Source organism: Ursus arctos, unplaced genomic scaffold (assembly GCF_023065955.2).
Source record: "Ursus arctos isolate Adak ecotype North America unplaced genomic scaffold, UrsArc2.0 scaffold_1, whole genome shotgun sequence".
NCBI lineage: Eukaryota > Metazoa > Chordata > Mammalia > Carnivora > Ursidae > Ursus > Ursus arctos.
This window is the reverse complement of record NW_026622763.1, coordinates 52,451,256-52,475,630: the sequence shown is the minus strand read 5'-3', so window position 1 is coordinate 52,475,630 and position 24,375 is coordinate 52,451,256. Positions and strand designations below refer to the sequence as shown.

Genomic DNA, 24,375 nt, shown 5'->3' with positions numbered 1-24,375 from the left:
CCTGAGCTAAAGGCAGATGCTTAACTGACTGAGCCACCCAGGCAGCCCAAGAATGAAATTTTTTAGTTGGGTTCTGCCACTAGACTGCCAGCATGATACTGAGGAGGTCACTAGCATTATTACTTCATGGTATGTATTTTCTTTTTAAGATTTTTATTTATTTATTTATTTATTTATTTATTTATTTATTTATTTATTTGACAGAGACAGCCAGCGAGAGAGGGAACACAAGCAGGGGGAATGGGAGAGGAAGAAGCAGACTCCCAGCGGAGGAGCCTGATGTGGGGCTCGATCCAGAACGCTGGGATCACGCCCTGAGCTGAAAGCAGACGCTTAACAACTGCGCCATCCAGGCGCCCCATGGTATGTATTTTTAACTCCCAATTGAAGAGTAATTTTCTTGTAGGCAGGGACAACCTTCATTCACTTATTCATACATTCACTCACTTAAATATTTGCCAAGCACCTGTTATGGGCGAGGCCATGTACTATGTTCTGGAAGAGGAGGGTGAGCAAGACTGGCTTGTCTCAATCCTGTGGAGTTCAGTCTCATGGGAGAGACACTGAAACCAATGTCTATAATCAAGTGGGAGAACACCTGAAGCTAATATAATACTGTATGTTAATTATGCTGGAATTAGCATTTTAAAAATTAAAAAGGGGCGCCTGGGTGGCACAGTGGTTAAGCGTCTGCCTTCGGCTCAGGGCGTGATCCCAGCATTATGGGATCGAGCCCCACATCGGGCTCCTCCGCTATGAGCCTGCTTCTTCCTCTCCCACTCCCCCTGCTTGTGTTCCCTCTCTCACTGGCTGTCTCTGTCTCTGTCGAATAAATAAATAAAAATCTTTAAAAAAAAATAAAAAAAAAATTTTTTAAATATATATAACTAAGTGGGATAAATTCTATGATGAGAGACACAGAGATTGCCTTGGAACCAAAGAGCAGGCAGGGGTATTTAAGTCTAAGGAAGTCAGAAGGAGTTTTCTGGAAGAAACGGTGCTCACACTAAGACCTGAAGAACAAGCTGGACTAACTAGGCAGAGGAGCTGTGGGAGGAAAGCATTTTTTAGGCAGAAAAGAGAGCCCTGCAGAAGGTCAGGAGCAGAGGGAAACGCAGGCAATTTTGGAAGGCAGGGGGGCCTGGTCTGGAAGGGCCTTTGTGAGAAACGGAAATCCAATGGACGATTTTAAGCAGAGAAATGAAATGGTGAAATGTGCAGAAGGGAGAGCATATGAGAGAAGAACGGAACTGGAGTCAAGGAGATCACTGTGCACCCAAGTGGCTGTAGTCCAAAAGGACATAAGATGCCCATACGAAGGCTGTGGCACGGAACAGGAGAGAAGTGCACCGAGTCAAGAAACATTTAGGATGCCAAATCGGGGGCACCTGGGTGGCTCCCTTGGTTGAGCGCTGGATTCTTGGTTTTGGCTCAGGTCATGATCTCATGGGTTGTGGGATCAAGCCCTGCATTGGGCTCCACACTCAGTGGGGGGTCTGCTTCCCCTCTCCTTCTGCCCCTCCCCCTGCTCACACACTGTCTCTAAAATAGATTTTTTTAAAAAACTGGGGTGGGGGAGAGGGCCTGGGTGGCTCAAGTCGGTTAAGCGGCTGCCTTGGTTCAGGTCATGATCTCAGTCAGGGTCCTGAGATCAAGCCCCACACTGAGCTCCCTGCTCAATGGGGAGTCTGCTTCTCCCTCTCCCTGCTGCTCCCCCTGCTTGTTCTCTCTCGCTCATGCTCTCTCAAAAAAATGAATAAAAACCTTAAAAAAAAAGAAAGAAAGAAACTTTTAGGAGGCCAAATCAACTAGGCTTGAGTAATGGTGGGGGAGGACTCAAGGATGAAGTCAAACAAAGAGGCAATGCAGCATAATGCTTAGAACAAGAGCTCTGCAGTCAAACTGTTCCTTTTTATCTCGTTTCTGGCTTAGGCATTTGGTATTGCCATTCATGGAGAAAAGGAATACAGAAATAACTTTGTGGGGGCCAGAGAGGAAATGAAAAGATCAATGGAGACATGGTATATCTTAGGGTCCTACAAATATCTATGTGGCCTCTCCCAATAAGCAGACAGACACGTGGTTCTGAAGCGGAGGTCTGTCTGGGAGCGCTAATACGCAGATGGGGCTTTTCTGGGAGTGGGTGAATAAGAGCAGAAGAGGCGAGGAGGCCCAAGGTAGACCTTGAAGAACTGTTCTAGCATTTCTTTCCTTTTTTTTTTTTAATTAAATGTTTTATTCATTTATTTCCGAGAGAGAGTGAGTGAGCAAGCGAACGAGCATGGGGAGGGGCAGAGGGAGAGAGAGAATCTCAAGCAGATTCTGCACTGAGCGGGGAGCCCAACGCAGGGCTCCATCTCACGACCTTGAGATCATGACCTCAGCCAAAATTAAGAGTTGGAAGCAACCGACTGTGCCACCCACATGCCCCTGGCATTTCTGTTGTAAGCCACCCAGCACCCTGAACACAGTAGCTGACCAATTCTACTAAGCGGTTACTAATGACCTTGATAAGTGGGGAGAATAGTCTCTCTGCAAGAAACAGCCTAAGGGTAAATGGGACGCTATATATAAACTATCAGTTTGTTCAAATAAAAATAGAAATATCATTAATACCATATTCAGTTACTTTTTAAAATACCTCTACTTCTTTTTTCTCATAAGATTAACAAGTCCTTCATTTAAAAAAAATCTAACATAAAAACATAAAATTTAGAAAATAAAAGAGTCTTGTTATCCCGTTTCAGGAAAAAAAATTGCTAAAAGTTAGGTCAATATTTTTTCTTAACGTGTATGTGTATTCCCATCAAGTAACTGCACAAATTGTAATTTGTAAAAATCCGGGCAGTCTCCGTCGTTATTCAGTTTTCATAATGAGAGCATGGGTAAATCTGTAACTTAATCATTCTTATCCTGTGAGAGAGTCAGGATATACTGATAACACAGCTTTAAAAAAGAGAAGTCAAGTAACTTGCGTAGATTGAAATTCTAAGCACGAACTAAAAATCTATAGTCATAAGACTCTGATTGATACTTCCTACTAGATTCTAGATTATTTCCTAACAACTTCCTGTTAGCCAACTCATCTCAAAAGTGTTTAGCTCCAGGAAGTTCATGTCTATGAGGAGCCAAAGGATAAGTGACCGCCTAGACAAAGGAGAGAGCAGCCGGCTGCGGTTGCCTGCAGGGTCGAGCTGGTGGTCCAACCCCGATGACTGAGGAGTGGCAGCTGCTAAGAACTTCCCTCTCTCCTCCTCACAGACCTCACAGTCCCGGGAGCCAGCAAGGACAGCTGGACCCCCTGCTTCTCTTCCTCCACCTACCATGACTACCCATTGCAAGGATCACACTCAGCATACACCCATTTTAACTGCAGTGATTTAAAGATTTTTTAAAAAAATAAGTAATTCTCCTCCTCCTTAGAATTACTTAGAAAGCATGTAAATAAGTAAAGCATGTAAATGAATGGACAGCAAGTTGTGTTTTTTTTTTTTTAAAGTAGCAAGCTCTAACATTTACTTCATCTGGTATGGACCAGTTAAATAATCCCACTCACCACCTTTGTCCATTAACTTCCAAGTGCCATAATAGAAGAAGCCTTCTGTTACCTTCCTACTGAAAAGTAATCATGTCTAATCCTGCGAGACATTTTAAGATGCTCACGTTCTAAATTAGAAAATATGGGATCATAAATAAACTTTAGAGAGTACAGAAGAAAAGAAAGAAGAAAAAGAAAGCCTTTGCTTTCCAAACTCTGAAATGTGTTGATCATTTTTGGGCACTCCTCCAGGTAAAATGACGGACGTCAAAAGTTTACACCAAATAATTCAGAAGTAAAAAGAACAAAACTCAAAACTGCTGGTACAGAGAACCATCTAAAAATAGGATACTAGAAGTATACGACCACATGCTTTGATCTAGCAATACCTCTTTTAGAAAGTGATTCTAGAGAAATAATTAAGGGTGTGTTAAAAATTTTTGCTGAGAAGTATCAAGCTCAACATTTTTTATCATAGAAAAAAACGTAAACAACCCAGGTGTCCACACTCTGTGCTGATACAATGGACTACTGTGCAGCTTCTTGAAATAATGTAAAGAATTCTGATATTTATCAACACTGGAAAGATTTTCATGGTATCAGTGATGAGTCAAAACATCAGGGTACAAAACAAATGAAAACCAAGAGCCTATTTCTAAAACAAGGTATATATATTTCATAATAAAATAGGTAAAATAAAAACGTAGGACTACATTACCATTTCTTGACTTGAGATCTCTGTGAATCACCTTGACAGGAGCCTCCATATGTAAATAGTGCATTCCTTTTCATACAAGAAGGAAGAAAGGCTTTTAATATCATTCTCCAACATTGCATTAGCATTAACTTTCTATTTTAAAACATCAGTATTACCTTTCAGATTTTTGCAAAGGATTCAATAGCAGAAACTAAATTCTTGTGTTCTGTTCTTATACAATTGATAAAATAGAGACAGGATATGTCTACCTTAGAAAATTAATATGCTAAGGAAAATTCAAGTGCTTTAATCGCTTAGAAGTTGGAATTTGATTGTGGGTAAAGCTATTACAATACCTAATAAGGACACCTTAATTTTCTGGAGTCTGCACAAAAATAGCACAGTTACAACTGGAAGAAGTGCTCCAGTGACTAAGGTATTCCACCACCAGTTGCCTTCTAGATCAGCCCAAGCTCAGACCAAGGTTTTCAGCTTCCACTGGGATGTCTGCAGCCGCCCAGCTGCAGCCTGCTTGATTTTCTCAGTACTCATTCCAGTAAGACCCTGGAAGTGGTGGTGGTAGGGGTGGGGGATGGGCGGGGAAAACTGGCTGGATTCATAAAGTTGTGGTTGGTAAAGGATTTTATGATCCTCAGAAAAATTTACAGTAGTTACAAAATATTCTCTTTACGAGGATGAGTCTTTGGGATAATCTATATTTAAATGCACTCAAAAATTTTCTCCAACATGTTTAGAATGTATATCAAGTTACTTCAGTAAACTGAATATATATTTTTATTATTCTGAATACAATATTATACTTTTACACTTTAAAAGACACATATTTCACAGTGATCTTAGTAGTATTTGACTCTTTTTCTGTATTTATGTATTGTATACCCCCTTAGAATAAAGAAAAACAGCATTTTCTATTGAAATATATTTCCTTTCCCTTGAACTTCTCAAGTTGTCTTTTCTAAATAACGGAAGAAACAGCCTCCCCACCGCCTCAACCAGACAAGCTCCTTTTGTTAATGAACCATCCATTACATGTAATAAGTAGGCTCTGGTGTTTTGTTTTGTTGAGTATATAGAAAAGTTCAATTTTATAAAGGCTAATTTTAAAAAATAATCTATTATTTTTCTACCATTCTGATTCTTAGATATCGAAGGTCCTGTAAGAACAAAGAAAATTTAAAAATTTAAACTCCTGTGATACAAAGATATGACTGGAAAGAGTCAAGTTCACAAAAGTATCAGTAATTTAAGTGATACTACTTAAATTACTAAATTTAATTTACTTAAACAAGGTATAGCTAGAATACAGGAGAGCATTCTTCTAACACAAAGTTCTACCTACTACACACTGAAAATTCAATAGCGACAACCTGGATAACTTTTAATAATTTCTAGGACTGAATTTCATAATTACCTTTTTCTTGCTTTAAGAACCAAATTCAGGTAGAATCTGTTTAATTACATTAGAGGCCGGGCTAGATAGTGTCTACGCTGGCTGACAAGCAAAGATTTCCAAAAACAACACTCAGGTACTAAAGCTTTAAATAGAGGCATTTGCTTCCTTACAGCAGATATTATGAGAAAAAAAATACCGTAAGTTACTTGTGTATAATGTACAGGATGCATTCATATTCAGTGTGCATAAACACAGTGGTAATCACAATCGTAGAAAAGTCTATTTAATTTGTTTTTATAGAGTCGTCCATAATTCTGCCTTATTTTTATTGCAATGAACAATGAAGAAGGCTTAAAAAAAAAAAAAAACCATCATCAGTTTAAAGACTCAGGGTTCCTAAAAAAGACGTGCCTGGTGTCATTCAGGGGAGATGTGGAGTCGGTGAGGGCCTTTCTGAGGCTGGATCCCGGTTCACCTGCTGGAAGTGTTCCGCTTACACAAGGGGAGGGACCCGCCACACTGAGAGGTACTTGCCGGCCCGCCCTCCACTTCCCTTCCTACCCAGAAAGGCCAAGGGCTTGTGTGGCTTTGAGGAGGGACTCTCTCAGCGGTAACGTTAAGCAATGCCTACTTCAAAACACACGCATGAATCAACTCTTATTTGAAATGAATTATTCATTCTTTGATTTCTCAACATCTCGTTGCTGCAGGGTCTTCCATCACGGGCAAACTGAAAGGTGCACGACTGACTGTGACACAGAATCAACAGAAATCAAGGCTTCCTACTTGGTCTCCGAGTCTGTGCACAGCTCTGCGGAGAGAGCAGGAGTCATTCTGAAAGCACCGATTTCCTCCTCCTTTTAGGCCATTTTAAATATTAAGAGTTACTTGTGACTAGAAGTAAGTCTCTTCTCTGCCTCACTCTTCTCACCTGAGGCCAAACACATTAGAACCCGCCTCTCCGGGCAGCTCACCAGCCCCAAGAAGGTGAATTTATTACGCTGCGGTGTGGCTCGCGGTCCCCTGTCCGCTCTCATTCCCTGCACCCCGTTCGTCCTCGAGGTCCAGTCTGCTACCTCATTAGCCCTGTTCGTTCTCTGCTTTGCCCATCTGAAACACACTGCCAGCGGCCCTGAGAAACCCCAGGAATAACCGAGCTGATCTGCAGCCAAGGGACTTGCCCCTCAGATGGGGACTGTGGTGGGGAAGGGCCCGGAGGGACAAGGCTTACAGGCCCAGGCCGAGGGCCAAGGAAGCTTCCGGAGCATGTGCACAGCAGGAAGCAGAACGACTGATGTCAGCTGATTTGTTTGCTATCTATCTCTCCTAAGCGCCATTAAGTAATAACACGGGTGTAATTGGCTAAGCACCCTAAACGCAGATGTCTGTAAGGTGAAGCGCACTCGGGCAAAGACTGCTCGGATATACGTTTACATTCGTGCAAGTGTATTTCCACGATGCTGCCGGCGGCTCCCAGCGGTCACGCGTCCCCCGGCTTACAAACAGGTGGTTCCTGGGTACTACTGACACATACAGACGTGTCCCTGATGTTACACAAAAATGTCGAAGAATGTGAAAATTTAAGGCTGATTTGAAATGCGTGATGCATGAATACACAATTAAGTTAATTAACACAGCCCAAGCCTTAAGTACGCCATCCTGAACCCAGAGCGCGTTACTCTTACATGGTAACGAAGCACCGTTCAGCAGCAGCATTTTGCATGAAATTAAAAAAAATTTTTTTTTTCACTTTCCCCATTTGAAGAATTTGGCAGGTGTTCATGAAACTTAAAACTGACAAGAAAATTCCCCAAAGGAAAGACTATTACTTTTGGGAATCACCGTATGACTTCCCAGTGAAAGCCGAGTATGAGTTGCTCTCCTTACCGAGTGCTAAGTATCCTTTCACTTGCTTTGTAAAGAGATGGTTGTAGAGACTGGGGGAGCAAAATGCAAGGAGTGAACTGCCCTGGTAAAATGTGGACACACTTGCTTTCGAGGGGTTGCTAGAATACAAATGTAACTATCAGTGTTCGGTATTTAGATTAAGTTGTTTCTAAAGCAACTTTGACAGTTATAAATAAAACTCAGAAACCTTCAGTTAGGAAAATGGAAAAAAAAGAGATAAAAATAAATGGAATCTAAATTGCTTTAGAAAGCATTAGTCTATGCCGGAATTTATGAGGGAAAGAGAACTGGGCACCTTGTTGAGGGGTTTTGTGTATTAAAAATATTTCATTTCCAGGGTGATTTCCAAGTTTACATTAGGTAGAAAATAAAATCCGAATTGCTTTCACATGGCAGGGCAAATAAAACTTTTTTTTGAAAGTGGTTACGATTTTTAGCATATTATTATGTACACAAAATGAGCAGAACTAATCCTACAATAAATCACATTTTTTGGATACAGAGTCTAAGAGGAGACTTGCGGCACAACGGAATTGTGAGCTTTCCTCTTAATGTGTCAAGCAGGCTGGTCAATAACAATGTCACAAAATGTGGCAAAAATGGCTGCCCTGGAGTCACTAATTTTGTTGGAACTTGGTTTCAGGGAAAGAAATAAGGTGAAGAGAGAAAAGGAATGCAGGAGTGGAAAGCAGTGACTTAAAATAGCTATACCAAAAAAAGGGGGGGGGGCAGAGAGAGAGAGAATGAGAGAGAGACGCAAACCAAAAATCAGACCCTTAACTATGGAGAACAGATAGTTACGGGAAGGGAGGTGGGCGGGGGGATGGGTGAAACAGGTGAAGAGGGTTAGGGAGTGCACTTGTGATGAGAATATATAGAACTGCTGAACCACTACACTGCACACCCGAAGCAAATGCAACACGGTACGTTACATAACTACACTGGAATTAAAACATCTGTACGGAAGTTGCAGAATTCTTGCTACTTGTCGTCTGGAAAAGGAGCATCTAGAGACACAGAGTAACCAATCTTCAACCTTAGGTCCCCACGTCGCGATGGGAACAAGTGCCCGCCAACTGTGTAAGAATACAGGAAGCTTTATTACCTTTGGCTACATCAGTGGCCCAGGTCATAATGTGATCCATGTCCATCTCTTCACTTCTGTTACTATTAATGTAATCATAGAGTGATCCCAGAGAAGCATATTCTAGTTTCAAAGGAAAAGAGAAGGATACAATTAAAACCAAGGTACATTTCAGAAAGAAGACCGTGTAGACCTGAAACTAGTATGTCAACTCCATCCCATTGAAAAAACACAAAACAATAAAAAATAAGACTTTAAATTCTCATTGGGAAAATGTGTTAAAGAATTGACCAAAGGACATTAAAAGCACATAAAAACTGTTCCATGCTCAGGTTTCTAAAAGTTACTATCCTCCTGAAAAGAAATTTGTTAAAGACAAGACCCCTGACAGAATGAATGGTAAAACTTCAACTGAGGACGAACTCCAAGCTATCCGGATGGCACTGAGAAACACGGGGAGGTGCGGACGTGACACACGGTGCGGGGATCTGACACAAAGGCAGGCTGCGTACAGGGATTTCTTTAAAAACTCATCCTAATGAGATAGAGAAGATTAAAATACACAAGCAGAGCATTTATGTGATAAGGAAAATAAATCAATCCTTTTGCATCAGGATTTAGAAGAGCCTTCAAAACTTAAACACACACACACACACACACACACACACACGGAAGAAAGTGAGAAATTCCTTTAAAAATGGCTTTGAGAGCATCTGCCTTCTGCTCAGATCATGATGCCAGGGTCCTGGGATCGAGCCCCACACTGGGCTCCTTGCTCAGCAGGGAGCCTGCTTCTGCTTCTGCCTGTTGCTCCCCCTGCTTGTGCTCTCTGTTAAATAAATAAATAAAATCTTTTTAAAAACGGCTTTGAGATATAAATTACATACCATAAAATTCACCTCTGTCAGTGTACAATTGAGGTGATTTTCAGTAAACTGACAGAGCTGGGCAACCACCACCACAGTCCAATTTTAGAACCTTTCCAGCATTCTGAATGGTTCCCTTCTGCCATTTGCAGTTAAGCCCCCTTCTCAACCCCAGCCCTGCAGTCTGATTTCTGGCTCTCCAAATGTACCTTTTCTGGATAGTTCATATAAATGGAATCATACAATATGTGGCCTTTTGTGTCTCACTTCTTTCTCTTCACAAGATGATTCCAAGGTTCGTTCATGCCATAGAATGTATCAGTACTTCAGTCCTTTTTATTGCTGAATAATAGTCCATTGTGTGGATTTACCACAATTATTTTATTCACTCACCAGTCAATAGACATTTGGTCTACTCCTGGTTTTTGGCTATTAGGAACAATGCCCTACGAACACTTGTGTACCTTTCTTTGTATGGAAGTATGTTTTCATTTCTCTTGGGTAGGTTCCTAGATGTGGAACTGCTGGGACATATAGTAAGTTCATATTTAACTTTTTAAGAAACTGTCAAACTGCTTTCCAAAGAGGCTGTACCATTTTATACTCCCACTAGCACCCTACGAGGGTTTCAGTTTCTTCACATCCTTGTCAGCACTTGGTACTGTCCGTGTTCTTAACCACAGCCGTTTCAGTGAGTATAATTTTAGCGGCATCTCTTATTGTTAATTGCACTTTCCTAGTGACTAAAGGAGTTGAACATCTTTTCACGTGCCTATGAGCCCTGAGTATATATTCTTGGACAAAACGTTTATTCAAATAGTTTGCCCACTTTAAAATTTGGTTGTTTTATTAACACTGAATTTTAGGAATTCCTTATTTATTCTAGAAGCAGGTCCTTTATCAGATTTATGATTTGTAAGCATTTTCTCCCAGTCTGGAACTTGTCTTTTCATTCTTAACAGCATCTTTCAAAGACCAGAAATTCTTAATTTTGATGACGTCAAATTCATTTTCTCTTTTATGGATTGTGCTTTTGGTGTCATATCTAAGAACTCTCTGCCTAACTCAAAGGTAAAATGATTTTTTCCTATTTTTCTTCTGAGAGTTCTACAGTTTTAGCTCTTACACTTAGGTTTATGACCCATAATGGGTCTATGACCTATCTTTTGTGTGTGGTTTAAGGTAAGAATTTAATATCATTTTTTTTACATGTGGGTTTCTAATTGTCCCAGCACAATTTGTTGAAAATACCTTTTATATCAATCAATACTATCTTTTACTATCATTGAATTGTCTTGGCACCTTTGTTGAAAATCAATTATTAATCAGCGTGAGACTTCCCCCCCTAAATTCTTAATTTTGTTCCACTGGCTACATGCCTGTCCTTGGCTGATAGTGCTCATATCCTTATGTACTACATCGCTGATCACTACAGATTTATAATAAGAATTGATATGAGGTATCCTAAGTCTTCAACCTTGGTTCTTTTAAAATTCTAGGTCTTTTGCATTTCTTTGTGAATTTTTGAATCCCCTTGTAGTTTCTTATTTTAAAAAACCTGCTGGGATTTAGATAGGAATTGTTTTGAATTTATAAATCAATTTGGGGAGAATTGCCATCTTGACAACAATGAGTCTTCCAAACCACGAACAGGTAATGTTTCTCCATATTATTGAGATCTATAATTTCTCTCAGCAATGTTTTATACTTTTCATGGTAAAAGTCTTACACTTCTTTAATAAATTTATACTCAACTATTTTATTCTTTTTGATACTACTGTGAATGAAACTGTATTTTTTTAAGATTTTATTTTTAAGTAACCACTACACCCAACATGGGGCTCAAACTCACCAGCCCACGATCAAGAGTCACATGCCCTACTGACTGAGCCAGCCACGTGCCCTGAACGACATTGTTTCTTAATTAGTTATTCATTTGCGGATTCCTTGGGATTTTCTACATACAGGATCATGTCATATAAGACAGTTTTATTTCTTCCTTTCCAGTATGGACTCCTTTTATTTTTCTTGTCTAATCGTGCTGGCTAGAACATTTACTATAGTGTTAAATAGATGTGGCAAAAGCAGAACCTCACTGCCTTGTCCCCAGTCTAAGGGGAAGAACATTCAATTTCACCATTAAATATGACATTAGCTGTGAGTTTTTGTAGATGCTATTTATCAGGCTGAGAAAATTCCCTTCTACTCCCACTCTACTGAGGTTTCTTATGATAAACAGGTATTGTACTATGCCAAAAAGTTTTGTCTTTTTATTCTATTATCTATTATAGTGTCTTATGTTAATTGATTTCAGATGTTAAACCAACCTTGCATTTTTGGGATAAATTCCATTTGGCAATGGTATATTATCCTTTTTACAGGTGGCTGGATTCAGTTTGCTAACACAGCTCTTCCTTGACTTACAACGGGGTTACATCTCAATAAGCCCATCATAAGTTGAAGATATGGTTAAGTTGAAAAATGCATTTAGGGGCACCTGGGTGGTGCAGTCAGTTGGACATCCGACTCTTGGCTTCAGCTCAGGTCGTGGTCTTGGGATTGTGGGATCAAGCCCCGTGTTGGGCTCTGTGCTCAGTGGGGAGTCTGCGTGAGGATTCTCTCTCTCCCTCTGCCCCCCCCCAAATAAATAAATAAAATCTTAAAAAAAAAAAAAAGAAAGAAAATGCATTTAGTACACTTAACCTACCAAATATCATAGCTTAGCCTAGCCTATCTTAAACTAAGTGCTCAGAACACTTAGATTAGCGTATAGTTGGGCAAAATTATCTAACACAAAGCCTATTTTATAATGAAGTGTTGAATACCTCATGTAATTTATTGAATACTGTACTGAAAGTGAAAAAACAGCATGGATAGAATGGCTGTATGGGTACAAAATGGTTGTAAGTCTATCAGTTGCTTACTCTTGGGATCATGCGGCCGACATGAGCTATGGCTCTTTGCTGCTGCTGCCCAGCATCACAAAAGAACATGGTACCACATATTATTAGCCCCAGAAAAGATCAAAACTCAAAGTCTGAAGTACTGAAGTACCGTTTCAACTCAATGCATATTGCTTTCACACCAACATAACGTCAAAAAATTGTAAGTCGAACCATTGTAATCTGGGGACCTTCTGTATGTAGTTAAGAATTTTTACATCTATGTTCATGAGGGATATTGGTCTATAGATTTCTTTTCATACTATGTTTTTGTCTGGCTTTGGTACTGGGATAATACTGGCCTTATTGAACGAGTTAGTAAGTGTTGCTTCCCTTTTATTTTCTGAAAGAATATGGGAAGGATTGGTGTTATTTTTTCCATAAAGATTTGATAGAATTCACCGGTACAATCATCTGGGTCTGGGCTTTACATTATGGAAATATCTTAAATTACTAATTCAAATTTCTTTACTTATTATAGGTCTGTTCAGATTTTGTTTCTTCTTGAGTCAGTTTTGATAATTTGTATCTTTATAGGAATTTGTTTATTGAGTCTAAATTGCCTAATTTGGTGGCATAAAACTGATGACACCATTCCCTTATAATCCCTTTAAATTTCTGTAGAGGCCATAGTGCTGTCCTCTCCTTCATTTCCGAGTTTGCTAATATGTATCTTCTCTTTTTTCTCTTGGTCAATCTAGCTAAAGGTTTTTCAGTTTTATTGATTTTTAAAGACCAAATTTTTAGTTTCAATGATTTTTCTCTATCATTTATCTGTTTTCTATTTTATCATGTTCTGCTCTCATTTTTATTATTTCCTTTTTTGGGTTGCTCTGGGTTTATGTGGATCTTTTTTGTAGTTTCTTAAGGTTGAAGCTTGGACGATCAATGTCAGACCATTCTTTTTTTGACACAGATGTTTAAAGTTATAAATTTCCCTCTAAGTATTATTTTACCTGCCTCCTATAACTTTGTTATGTTGCATTTTTTCATTTTTCTTTTTGTCCAAAATATTTTAAAGTCTATTGTGATTTCTTAAGTATTTAGAATATTAGAAATGTGTATATTTCCAAAATATTCGGAGGAATTTTGCAGATTTCTTTCTGGTGCTGATTCCTAACTTAATTTTATTGTAGTAGGAGAACATACATTGCAGTATTCCGATCTTTTTAGATGTATCAAGATTTATTTCATAGCCTAACTTATGCTATGTTCTGAAGAATGTTGGATATGTACTTGAAAAGAATATGTCTTCTTTGTTGAGTAGTGTATTCTATGTTTGGTGAGTTAGGTAGACTTGATTGTTTGTCAAGTCTTCTATACCCTCACTGATTTTCTGTCCAGCTGTCCTATCAATTACTGAGAGTAGACAACAATCAAGTATTGTTGAATTACCCACTTATCCTTTAAATTCTGTCAGTTTTTGTTTTATGTTCTTTGGGGACCTGCCGTTAGGTATGTATACCTTTACAATTGCTGTATCTTCCCAATGTACTGATACTTTTATGATTTATGAAATGACATGTTCATCTCTAATATTTTTTTCTCTTAAGTCCATTTTGTCCGAAATTAATACAGTTACTCCCAATTCTTTCATTGTTACTGTTTCCATGGTATGTCTTTTTCCATCCACTTACTTTCAACCTGTCTGTGTCTCTGAATCTTAAGTGTGTCTCTTGTAGACAGCATATAGTTGGAGCTTGCTTTTTTATCCAGTCTGACAATCTCTGTCTTTTAACTGGGAAGTTTAGATCATTCACATTTAATGTAATTATTGATATGGTTGGATTTGATTTTGCCATATTGTTTTTTACATGTCTCCTGTCCTTCTTGGTCATCTGCTCCTCTTTTACTGCTCTTTGTGTTAATATTTTTTATTTATCATTTTAGTTCCTCAGTTTATTATTTTTTTTCTTATTTCTTGAGTGGACTTAGCAGTGGCTAAAGGCAATATAAAATGCCCCTTAATTTAGTACAATCTACTTCAGCTTAACACTAACTTAATTCTAATAAAATACAGAAACTTTTCTCTGATACAGCTCTATTCCCTCCCTCATTTTTATGCTATTATGCTAAAATATATCTACATTTTTTAAAAATTTATTTATTTGAGAGAGTGGAGGGGGAGGAGCAGAGGGAGAGGGACAAGCAGACTTCGTGTTGAGTGCAGAGCCCAACACAGGGCCCAATCTCATGACCCTGAGATCATGACCTGAGCCAAGAGTCAGACACTTAACCAACTGAGACACCCAGGCACCCCATCTACATTTTTTAAGTAAACAAAACAGTGTTCTAATTATTGCTTTATACAATCTTATGTTTTTAAGGATGTTAAGAGAAGAAATAAGAACAAATATATCCATGGAGATTTTATATTAACCCACATATTTATCATTTCCAGTACCCTTTATTTTTCCTTTAATTACTATCTGCTGTCCTTTTCTTTCTGCCTGAAGAATCAACTGCCTTTAGTATTTCTTATAAGGCAGAACTAAGAGCAACAAATTCTCTCATCCTTTATCCAAGCACATCTTTGCTTTATTTTCATTTTTAAAGATAATTTTTGCTGGATATAGTTTTTTTCTTTCAGCATTTTACATGTCTACAGCTTTTGGCCATTATTGTTATAGATATGAAGTTAGTCACTAATCATATTGTTGTTCCTTTATAGATGAGAAGTTGTTTTTATTTACTACTTCCAAGATTTTCAATTTGTCTTTAACAACACAGTTTGACTACAATGTGTGTAGGTGTGGGTTCTTTTGCATCTATCCTACTTAGAGGTTCATTGAACTACTCCAGTATGTAGATGAATGCATTTTATCAAACTCAGGGAGGTTTTTTGGCCATTAATTCTTCAAATACTTTTCTGTTTTTTCCATTTTCTATTTTTATATTTTTCTACCCTCTTCCCTTTCTGCTACTATACATTAATTGGTACACTTGATGTTGTCCATAGGTCTCTGTGCTTCTGTTCATCCTTACTCAAATTTTTTCTCTTTCAGACTGGATAATTTCTATTGGCCCAGTTTTAAGTTCACTGATTTTTCTTTTCTTTGCTATCTCAAATCTGTTGTTAGGTCACTCTAGAGAATTTTTCATTTTTATCATTTATCATTGACCTTTTCCACTCCAGAATTTCCATGGGGGGTCCTATTTTTTTTAAATTCGATTTGTTTGATGAGAGTCTCTGTTGCTTGATTCACTGTTTTTTGTATTTGTGTAATTTTTATTTGTACATCAAAATTATTAATAGCCACCAAATAGCATAAAATTACAATGATAATCTTAGATGAACAAAGGAATGGTAAAGAAGAGCTTTAAGTTCTACTATGAAATAGTTTGGTCCTATGTAACAATGAAGGCATTACAAGTCTATACTACCACATGATCTAGACAAGTAAGCTGCCTTCTATAAATGAAAATATCACTGGTGATACACCATTCAAATAGTTTTTGGTTACTAAAATAGCATTTAGTAGAAGATTCTCTCAGTACCTTTAAGAGTTACCGTAGATGCCAAATATAACGTTCACCCCCACCGCCAAAAAAAATTACTCCTCAGAAAAGAGGGAGTCACTAAGATACTTCTCAAATCTCTCATAGGGTGCTCTCTCAATTACTTTATTTTGTACAGCAAAACATATTTGGGGGAAAATATCAGCGGGAGATTATCTTAATCAAAGGCAAATGTTAAAGGCTTATCAAGTCACCCATATGAGTGAGAAACAAAAAGGAGGAGGCAACAAAACTTACACAGACAGAATAATTACTTCTGGACCTATGAACTCTCAATTGCAACTGTGGGAAGTCCATGAAAACAAGTCTTCTAAAGATCACTTAAAAAAGCATTACAATTATGGTTACACATATTCCCTATGGGACTAAACTATCCAACAATCCTAATGTTATGCCATTGGGTAGTTGAAACTTGAGATGAATATCCAGAGATACCTCATAGAGAAATCCAAAACCTACTGTATTTTGAACATCTAAGGCTACAGTGAAGATGCTTTCGTAATACTGTGATTTATATTATGAAATATGTGTCTGTCTTCTTCCTGTTTCTGAAACAAAGCTCCTAAAACCGGTGGAATTTTCTAAGCAATAAGAGTAATGGGAGCACCTTTTGTTATAATATTTGGTCTTTGTCCTTGGTTCCTCAAATAGCTCCAAAGCCATCAAGATGAAAGGAGTGTCTTGTATTCATAACAAGCCCCTTTCAACCATATCTGAGTTTATGTTAATGAAGTGGCTTTTGGAAAGCCCCTAAGGATGGGAGCTATTCTCCAGGAGAACCAACAACTGTGATTAGAATCTCCCCCCCACACACATACACCTTTGGGGAGGGGAGAGGGCTGGAGGTTGAAAATCACCAACCACCAGTGCTTAATCAACGTGCCTATGTAATAAAACATATACAAATCCAAAAGAATGGGGTTCAGAGAGCTTCGAGATTTGTGCTGGGAGGGCTCACCCCAAACTCCAAAAGGACAGAAACCCCTGCGCTCAGGACCCTTCCGGACTTCACCCTATGTTATTTCTTCATCTGATATCCTTTAATATCCTTTGTAATATATCAGTAATCTAGTAAGTAAGCTGTTTTCCGGAGTTCTGTGAGCTGCTCCAGTATGATCAAATCCAAAGAAAGCATAGGGGGAACATCCTATTTATAGCCAGTAGTCAGAAGTACAGGTGACAACCTGAACTCGAAACCGGCATCTATTGCGGGGGGGGGGGGGGCACTCTTGTGAGACTGAACCCCAACCTGTGGTATCTGGCGCTATCTCCAGGTAGATCATGTCAGAAGTGAATTAAACTGCAGAATACCCAGATGTGTCACAGAATCACTTGGTGCGGGAAAGCTACCACACACTTGGCCAGAAGTGCCCGAAGTGAAGGACTGGGAGTGGAGGAGACACACAGCATGGTGTTTTTCCATTAGAGATGTACTCTGAAAACCATGTTAAAATCATTTAAAAATGGATTCAGATAATGAAAAAAACCACGGATATAGAAGATACATTATGAAATGAAATTGCTTCGTGAATGTGAGGGTGCAGGAAGGGCAGTACTATGATACTATTTCCTATAAAACAGGATCCTTAAATATGTTGGTAGGTAAACCATTTTAAAAGGGCATATAATTCTTTCATCCTTTTGGTCTTCTCATTGGAAATTAAGGACCCACCTTATTTATACACACATGATTATATGCTTTACAAACCACTTCACTTCTCCCTAGAACAGTTTATTGGACTTTGGTATAAAGTATTTGTTTTAATTCTTTTAAAAAAGGGTCATTAAGAACCATATTAAGGAAACATTTCCTTTTGATTTCTAAGTTAATTTTCCTTTTAGTTTTATGGCAACCATAGCTGGTTTTGAAAAATGTAAACATATATTCAGTCTTGTTGAAATAAATACCATTATCACAAAATCTCTTTATAGTAAAATATTACCAAGCAAGCTTTGTTTGGATTATAACTAAGAGTACAAATGAATTTAGGTAAAAGTCTGGAATTTGTTATAACAAGACGTGACATTTATTTCTAATTGGCTAATAAGAAAAGACCAACACAATATCAAAACATGCAAATTAGAGGTGTCTGAGACTGAAATAAATCAAGATTGAGTTCAAGGAAATGAGATCAGGCACTTAAAAATTAATGTTTTCCATGTTGAGTTTTAATGAGGATTTGGGTCGAAGAATCATACAGTACTAGTATCCTCTCTCAGAGTAGTGATAAGAGGTCATGTAGAATCAGTTAACAGATTTAAGAGGTTGACAGCAGCCCTAGAGCACAAAGATGGAATTCCCCAGGCCTCTGAGACTCTCGACCACCTTCCTCTGGAGTCCTGGGAGTCTGGACCCAGTCTGCCTCCAGATACTTTGTGCACTGCTCCTCTCCAAACTGGCTCCAAGAGAACGACCTGACCCAGTGTCTAACGACCCTACCTTCCTTCCCAGGAGTCATCTCACCATTACACTCCCAGCCATTAAGTATTTGTGTAAATACTTGTCAAGGGAAAAAAAAAAAAAGATAAAAGAATGGGAGTAGTACAGAATTAAGAGGTTTCCAAAGATAAAAGAAAATTTGACCCATTATTGTATTGTTGCTTTTGGAGTCTGAGGTTCTAGTCCCTCCATTTCTTTGTAGATCTAGGGGGAAGATGCTCACTTGCCCTCCAAGGGAAATAAGTGGCAGCTGCCTCTTGGACTCTTCCCTGGGTCCCCCGTAAGCAGGTTTTCTAAATCTGTAATGAAACGTTTTGGCACACATGCATGCACAGGTGCACACACGCACACACACTCCCACCCAGAAATCATCTATCCTAGTCCCCTCATCGGCGTAGGAGAAAATAGAGACACAGATCATCAGAGACCCATCTATGCAGCTTTGGCAGAATCATGACAAGACTCACATCTCCCAATCCCCATACCAGTGACATTCCATTCCGACACTCTGATAAATCATTCTTTCAAGTCCTCTGTCTGAGTGCCAACAGCTGCTTGCTGCAACAGCCTTTTCTATTAACAAACTCAAGTGTAATGGATTCAAGCCATTCAAGTTTCCCCCCTCAGAGCCCCAACAACTGAGGAAGACGACAGAGTTCAAACGAGGGGGGCCAGCTAAGCTGGGTGATCAAGTTCTCTGCGCCTGTTTGTCTCTCTTTTCTCCCCATATTAAGACTTATTTGTGTTCATTTCAAGAGGAAGAAGAAGTGCTATCAGCCGCAGCCCATCTGAGCTCCCAAACTAGGCTCAGTGGGCAAATGGACTGCTTCCGCCCCTGCACAGAACAGTTTGATGCCCAAGCTACAGGCGGTTGTTTGAAGAGTTCAGATATTTCTTTGGTAGATACTTGTAAACATACAAATAAAATTAGTATCTCTAGAAGCAAAACTAATCTTATCAGATTAATACATTTCAAAACACCAAAGCTTGGTTAAAGTGTCTTTAATAATCAACCTCACAGGTCAATAAAGGGGCTATAAATACATAATTTACTATTACCGCACAGTTGTGAAACTCGTGTGGTTTTAAAGAAATGTTTAGTGTTAACAGTTGCTTATTCCTGGCTCTACAGGGAAACAGGTATCGATCTAAAAAGAACTAATCGATTATAACCAAAGATCTGGGGTAGTATATATATGAGCAGGGAATGCTAGCGAGGTGCATTAAACCGAGGACTGGCTAGTTAAGCTTACTCCTTGGATCCTCTCTTCCTCTCTTGGGTGAGAAGACCGGGTTGAGTACGCTGGCTAACAACGAATGCGTTTCATATCCTCCTGGGACTCAGAGTAAACTCTTGGAAAAAGGAATCCACACCATGCCTTAAGTGCCCTTTTCTATTTCTCATCCTCACCTCAAGAAACTACAAAACTTCACGAATAGTCCGTTGAGTTCATTAAAGCTAAAGTCTTCCACTCAAAAGCATTAAATTAGGTCAAGGGTACAAAACTAGAAGCCCAGTTTCTCATCTCTTTGGAGCACCACACTTTCATCTTCAAGAAAAGAATAACTTAAGCCACAAACAAGCATCAGAAAACCGGATTCAGAGGCGCTTGGGCGGCTCAGTCCGTTAAGTGCCTGCCTTGGGCTCAGGTCATGATCCCAGGATTCTGGGATCGAGCCCCACATCGGGCTCCCTGCTCAGCGGGGAGTCTGCTTCTCCCTCTCTCTCTCTGCTCCTTCCCCCACTCCTGCTCTAGCTAATAAATAAATAAAATCTTAAAAAAAAAAAAAAGAAAAGAAAACTGGATTCAGATTTTTAAGGTAAACCTAACTAGTAAAAAGTAAATACGACGGACTAGGAAAGGGGGAGCAATATGGTAACGGGGTCAGAGACAGGGTTTAACTTTAAATCAGAAATACGACTTAAAAGATTAAACGTGGTTTACACCCTAACAATATAACCGATTCTTAGGTATTCGGGTTAATAGGAAATGTACAGATTCGAAATTGAAAGCTGACACACTACCCCGTTTAGGCGTCAATCTAAACATAGCTGAATGTAAGAACTTAGGTAAAAATGCTGTTTATCAGAGTAAAAGCTTGTTAAACGGCCTGCTGCTCGAAGGTGGAAATAACAGCAACCACGTTCCTATGAGGGTAAGAACCAGTGTGCTCAGCCTTCTGGAACCTTGCCCATACATAAGAAGAGGAGCTTGTATAAAATCAACCTGAGAAATTTATACTAGTGGTTCTACCACTAGCTGGATGACCCTGGGAAGGGTGCTTAAGTTAGAGTTTCAGTTTCTTCTTTCTAAAAATTATTTATAGAAATTATTTAACCTATCTCATGGGGTCACTGTAAGCCTTAGAAGAGATCATTTATAAAGAGTACCTAACCCAAAGCTCTTTATTGAGGATGTTTTGTTGTTACTCTTTGTAAAGACAATCTAAGTTGTTAACACTACGGCAGAAGAAGACGGGTTCATCTTTTAAGGTTTTCTTGTTTGTTTTGTTTTAATCAAAGAATTGTCAAAATAAAGAACCTGACCAAAGTTATTTATCATACAATTGTACGTTACACTCATTGTGAACCCAAAGCCGCTCATTGTATTGTACAAATACGAGTACAAAGTATTAAAAATACGTGTCTTTGTTTTTATAGGGCAAAATTTTCTGTGTGCTCCTCTTTGGAAAGGGTATTCCCATCAGTTATAAGCTGCTGCTCCAAGTTTGATAATTTAGATCAAGGTCATTACTGACCCAGATGACCAAACCTGAAAAATACTGTTCTCATGTCAGAGACCTTGAAGAAAGAAGGCTCTAATGGGATTAAAATACCTTGCAAAGAATTACAACAGAACAGCTCAAGAAATCTTAATTTGTAAAAGGTCACAGAGTTACAAAAAACATCACTCATTTCAGCTAATTAAATGAAATTTTAGTTAAACGGCACCTTTAAATATTGGTATTGCAGCTGCGAGTGCATTTAAATAGCATTTACGCAGATATAATTAGCACAATTAAACATGGGTAGAAGTGGAAACACCATTCTTAATTATATTGATATAATCAGTTTTATTAATGCTTTATAGCAACAAAAGTGACATCTGACAGTAGCACACAATTCATGACTGAACCTAATATTAAGCGTTTTAGCATATTAAGGAATCTAAAGCTAGGTAATTGGGGAAAGAAAGAAGTCAAATAATGCGTGCCTACCTGTGACGATGCCATAGTTGGGAGGTTCGAGAATTACTCCATAAAACTGGATGATGTTTCTGTGACTGAGGACACTGAGTATTTCTGCCTGTACGAAAATCAAATACAGAGTTACTAAGATTTCACATTTATAAAAGTCTCATAAAATAGGTGTCCATTCCATCTCCTCTTACAAACATCCACAAAGATGGATCTGTGCTCGACAAGTATGGGATGCTGACAGAACTCTGTCTTTAGCAGCCTTCTTAAAGGTGAAGAATTTCAGCGGAAGCTTTCTGGCAATTTAAAAAGGAAATGGGCTGGAAGGGGCAGCCGCAGGGGTGCGTCGTGGCAAGGCCGCAGAACAGCGAGCGCAGGAGGGGGGAGGCGAGGCTGGAGGCCATATCCGTTTACAGAAAAGCCCTCCTCCTAATAGTCGAACATGTTTTTTCTGCATCGTGTCTCTTGTGGGAGACTTAACACTGAACTCCTGGTTGGATGAACAGTCATGACAAAATGAACAGAGGATTTCTTAACTATTACTGAAACAGGTTCAGGTAACACCCATTTATCTTATTTAACCATTCAACATATATTCTTGCTCTTGTACTGTATGCAGCAAGGCCCTGGAAAGGATGTAAGGGTGGGTTCCTGACCTTCAGGAGTGATTTGGGAAGGAGGGAAGCCATACTTTACATTTGAAATGTATTAAATACCAGAAAACTCTGTTGCAGAGTGACATCATAAAAAAAATATTAAACTTGATTTTATAAATGCAAAAACAGATACTGCAGTGTGTAACTTCTAATGTCTGTAAGGACATTCTCTAACTAAATCACATGTACTTACTACTTTCGTGGAAATAAAATATGGCAAATCAGGAATTACAAATACAATTAGATACCAAATCACTTAGGTACAAAAAAACTTAATATTTTTAAATGAAAAGCATGTTATTGGCAGTAACTAAATAGGAGATTTATAATTCCCTATTCCAGAAAGGGTAGTCATCAAGACGGTAAGCAGTTAAGGAAAATGAACTGGGCTTGGTTAGAAAGAGGACTCCCCTTTGGGAATCTGCAAAATGTAAATTAGTATTATTTGTTACAAATTTTTTGTCACAGGATAAGAATTGAGATTTCATTAAAAACACTGTGAAACTTGTTTTTAAGGTGGTATAACTAGGTTCAAGACAGGTTTAAGGGTTGCCATGGGGTCAATATGGAATCAAAAGAAAGGAAAATTACTGACTGGATGAGACATTTATCAAGGCTTCTTTGTTACTGTTTTTCTTTTAGTGATACAGGCGCTGAAGGGGGCTATCAAAACACTTCTCTCACATTCCCTGAGTGCCTACTGTGTGCAGAAGTTCTGGGTTCATCAAATGACCTTCTTCCCATAGTTCAGTTTTCTAAGTATAAAGAAAATGCATTAATTGAGCAAGACAGTTATTCATCCGGATGGCAATTCTATTCTCATTAAGAAATAACAAATGGGGCGCCTGGGCGGCTCAGGCGTTAAGTGTCTGCCTTCGGCTCAGGGCGTGATCCCGGCGTTCTGGGATCAAGCCCCACATCAGGCTCCTCCGCTGGGAGTCTGCTTCTTCCTCTCCCACTCCCCCTGCTTGTGTTCCCTCTCTCACTGGCTGTCTGGCTCTCTGTCAAATAAATAAATAAATAAAATCTTTAAAAAAAAAAAAGAAAGAAATAACAAATGAACTTTGCCCTTAAAACAGAGTTCATTTGAGGACACCTGGGTGGCTCAGTCAGTTAAGCATCTGCCTTTAGCTCGGGTCATGATCCTGGGGGTCCTGGGATTAAGCCCCAAGTAGGGCTACCCACTCGGTGGGGAGTCTGCTTTTCCAAACTCTGCCCCTCACACCTCTTGTGCTCTCTCACACTCTCTCTCTCGCTCGCTCTCTAGTAAATCAATAAAATCTTAAAAAAAAAAAAAAAAACAGTTAATGTGAAGTTTGGAAAACATAAGCCCCCCTATTTTTAAGGCAGATCAACTCTTTGTGAGTAAAGTATTAGAATTCAACGCAAGTAGGGTGGCACAGTGGTTAAGCGTCTGCCTTCGGCTCAGGGCGTGATCCCGGCGTTATGGGATCGAGCCCCACATCAGGCTCCTCCGCTATGAGCCTGCTTCTTCCTCTCCCACTCCCCCTGCTTGTGTTCCCTCTCTCGCTAGCTGTCTCTATCTCTGTCGAATAAATAAATAAAAAAATCTTTAAAAGAATTAAATGCAAGTAAAGCACTAATGTCTGGACCGGTATTTATCAAAATAGGGAAGTGTTATCCTTTGGTACGTTTTGGTGTATTCTTTGGGGTATCTGAATTCTGTGACCATTAAAAATGCTTATATCAAGGGGTGCCTCACTGTCTCAGTTGATAGAGCATGTGACTCTTGATCTCAGGGTTGTAAGTTCCAGCCCCATGTTGGGTGTAGAACTTACTTGAAAAAGAAACAAAAAAAAGAATATTCTAAATCTTTGGATGACCATTTTATAATTCAGCACCACATGGGCTTTTCAATATTCCAGCTAATTTTCATGTTTACATTTAAGATACTGCCACGTGATGCCTTGGAGAGACAGAATTTATCTTTCAAGTGCTGGTAAACATACGCAGATGTTAAAATAACAACCATTACCTTGTGTCCCATTGTTATGCTCATTTAAAATTTTTTTACAGTTAGGAAAAACTAAATTCTTGCGGTATAATTTGTAAGTAAAAGACATTTTCACAGAATAAGACTTTAGGTTCTAAT

General features: G+C 38.9%; 1 protein-coding gene across 4 annotated transcripts in view; it reads right to left on the bottom strand.

Moving 5' to 3' along the window:
* Positions 1 to 24,375, bottom strand: part of MAP3K20 (mitogen-activated protein kinase kinase kinase 20) — a 169,089-nt gene that overhangs the window by 69,000 nt on the left and 75,714 nt on the right. For all 4 annotated transcript variants that reach the window (XM_026492542.4, XM_048214164.2, XM_026492541.4 and 1 more), the window contains exons 3-5: positions 21,628 to 21,715; positions 8,663 to 8,764; positions 4,257 to 4,322 (exon numbers count right to left, since the gene is read on the bottom strand). In XM_026492542.4, coding sequence (XP_026348327.2) covers positions 4,257 to 4,322; positions 8,663 to 8,764; positions 21,628 to 21,715 — 256 coding nt within the window. The remainder of the gene's footprint in view (positions 1 to 4,256; positions 4,323 to 8,662; positions 8,765 to 21,627; positions 21,716 to 24,375) is intronic.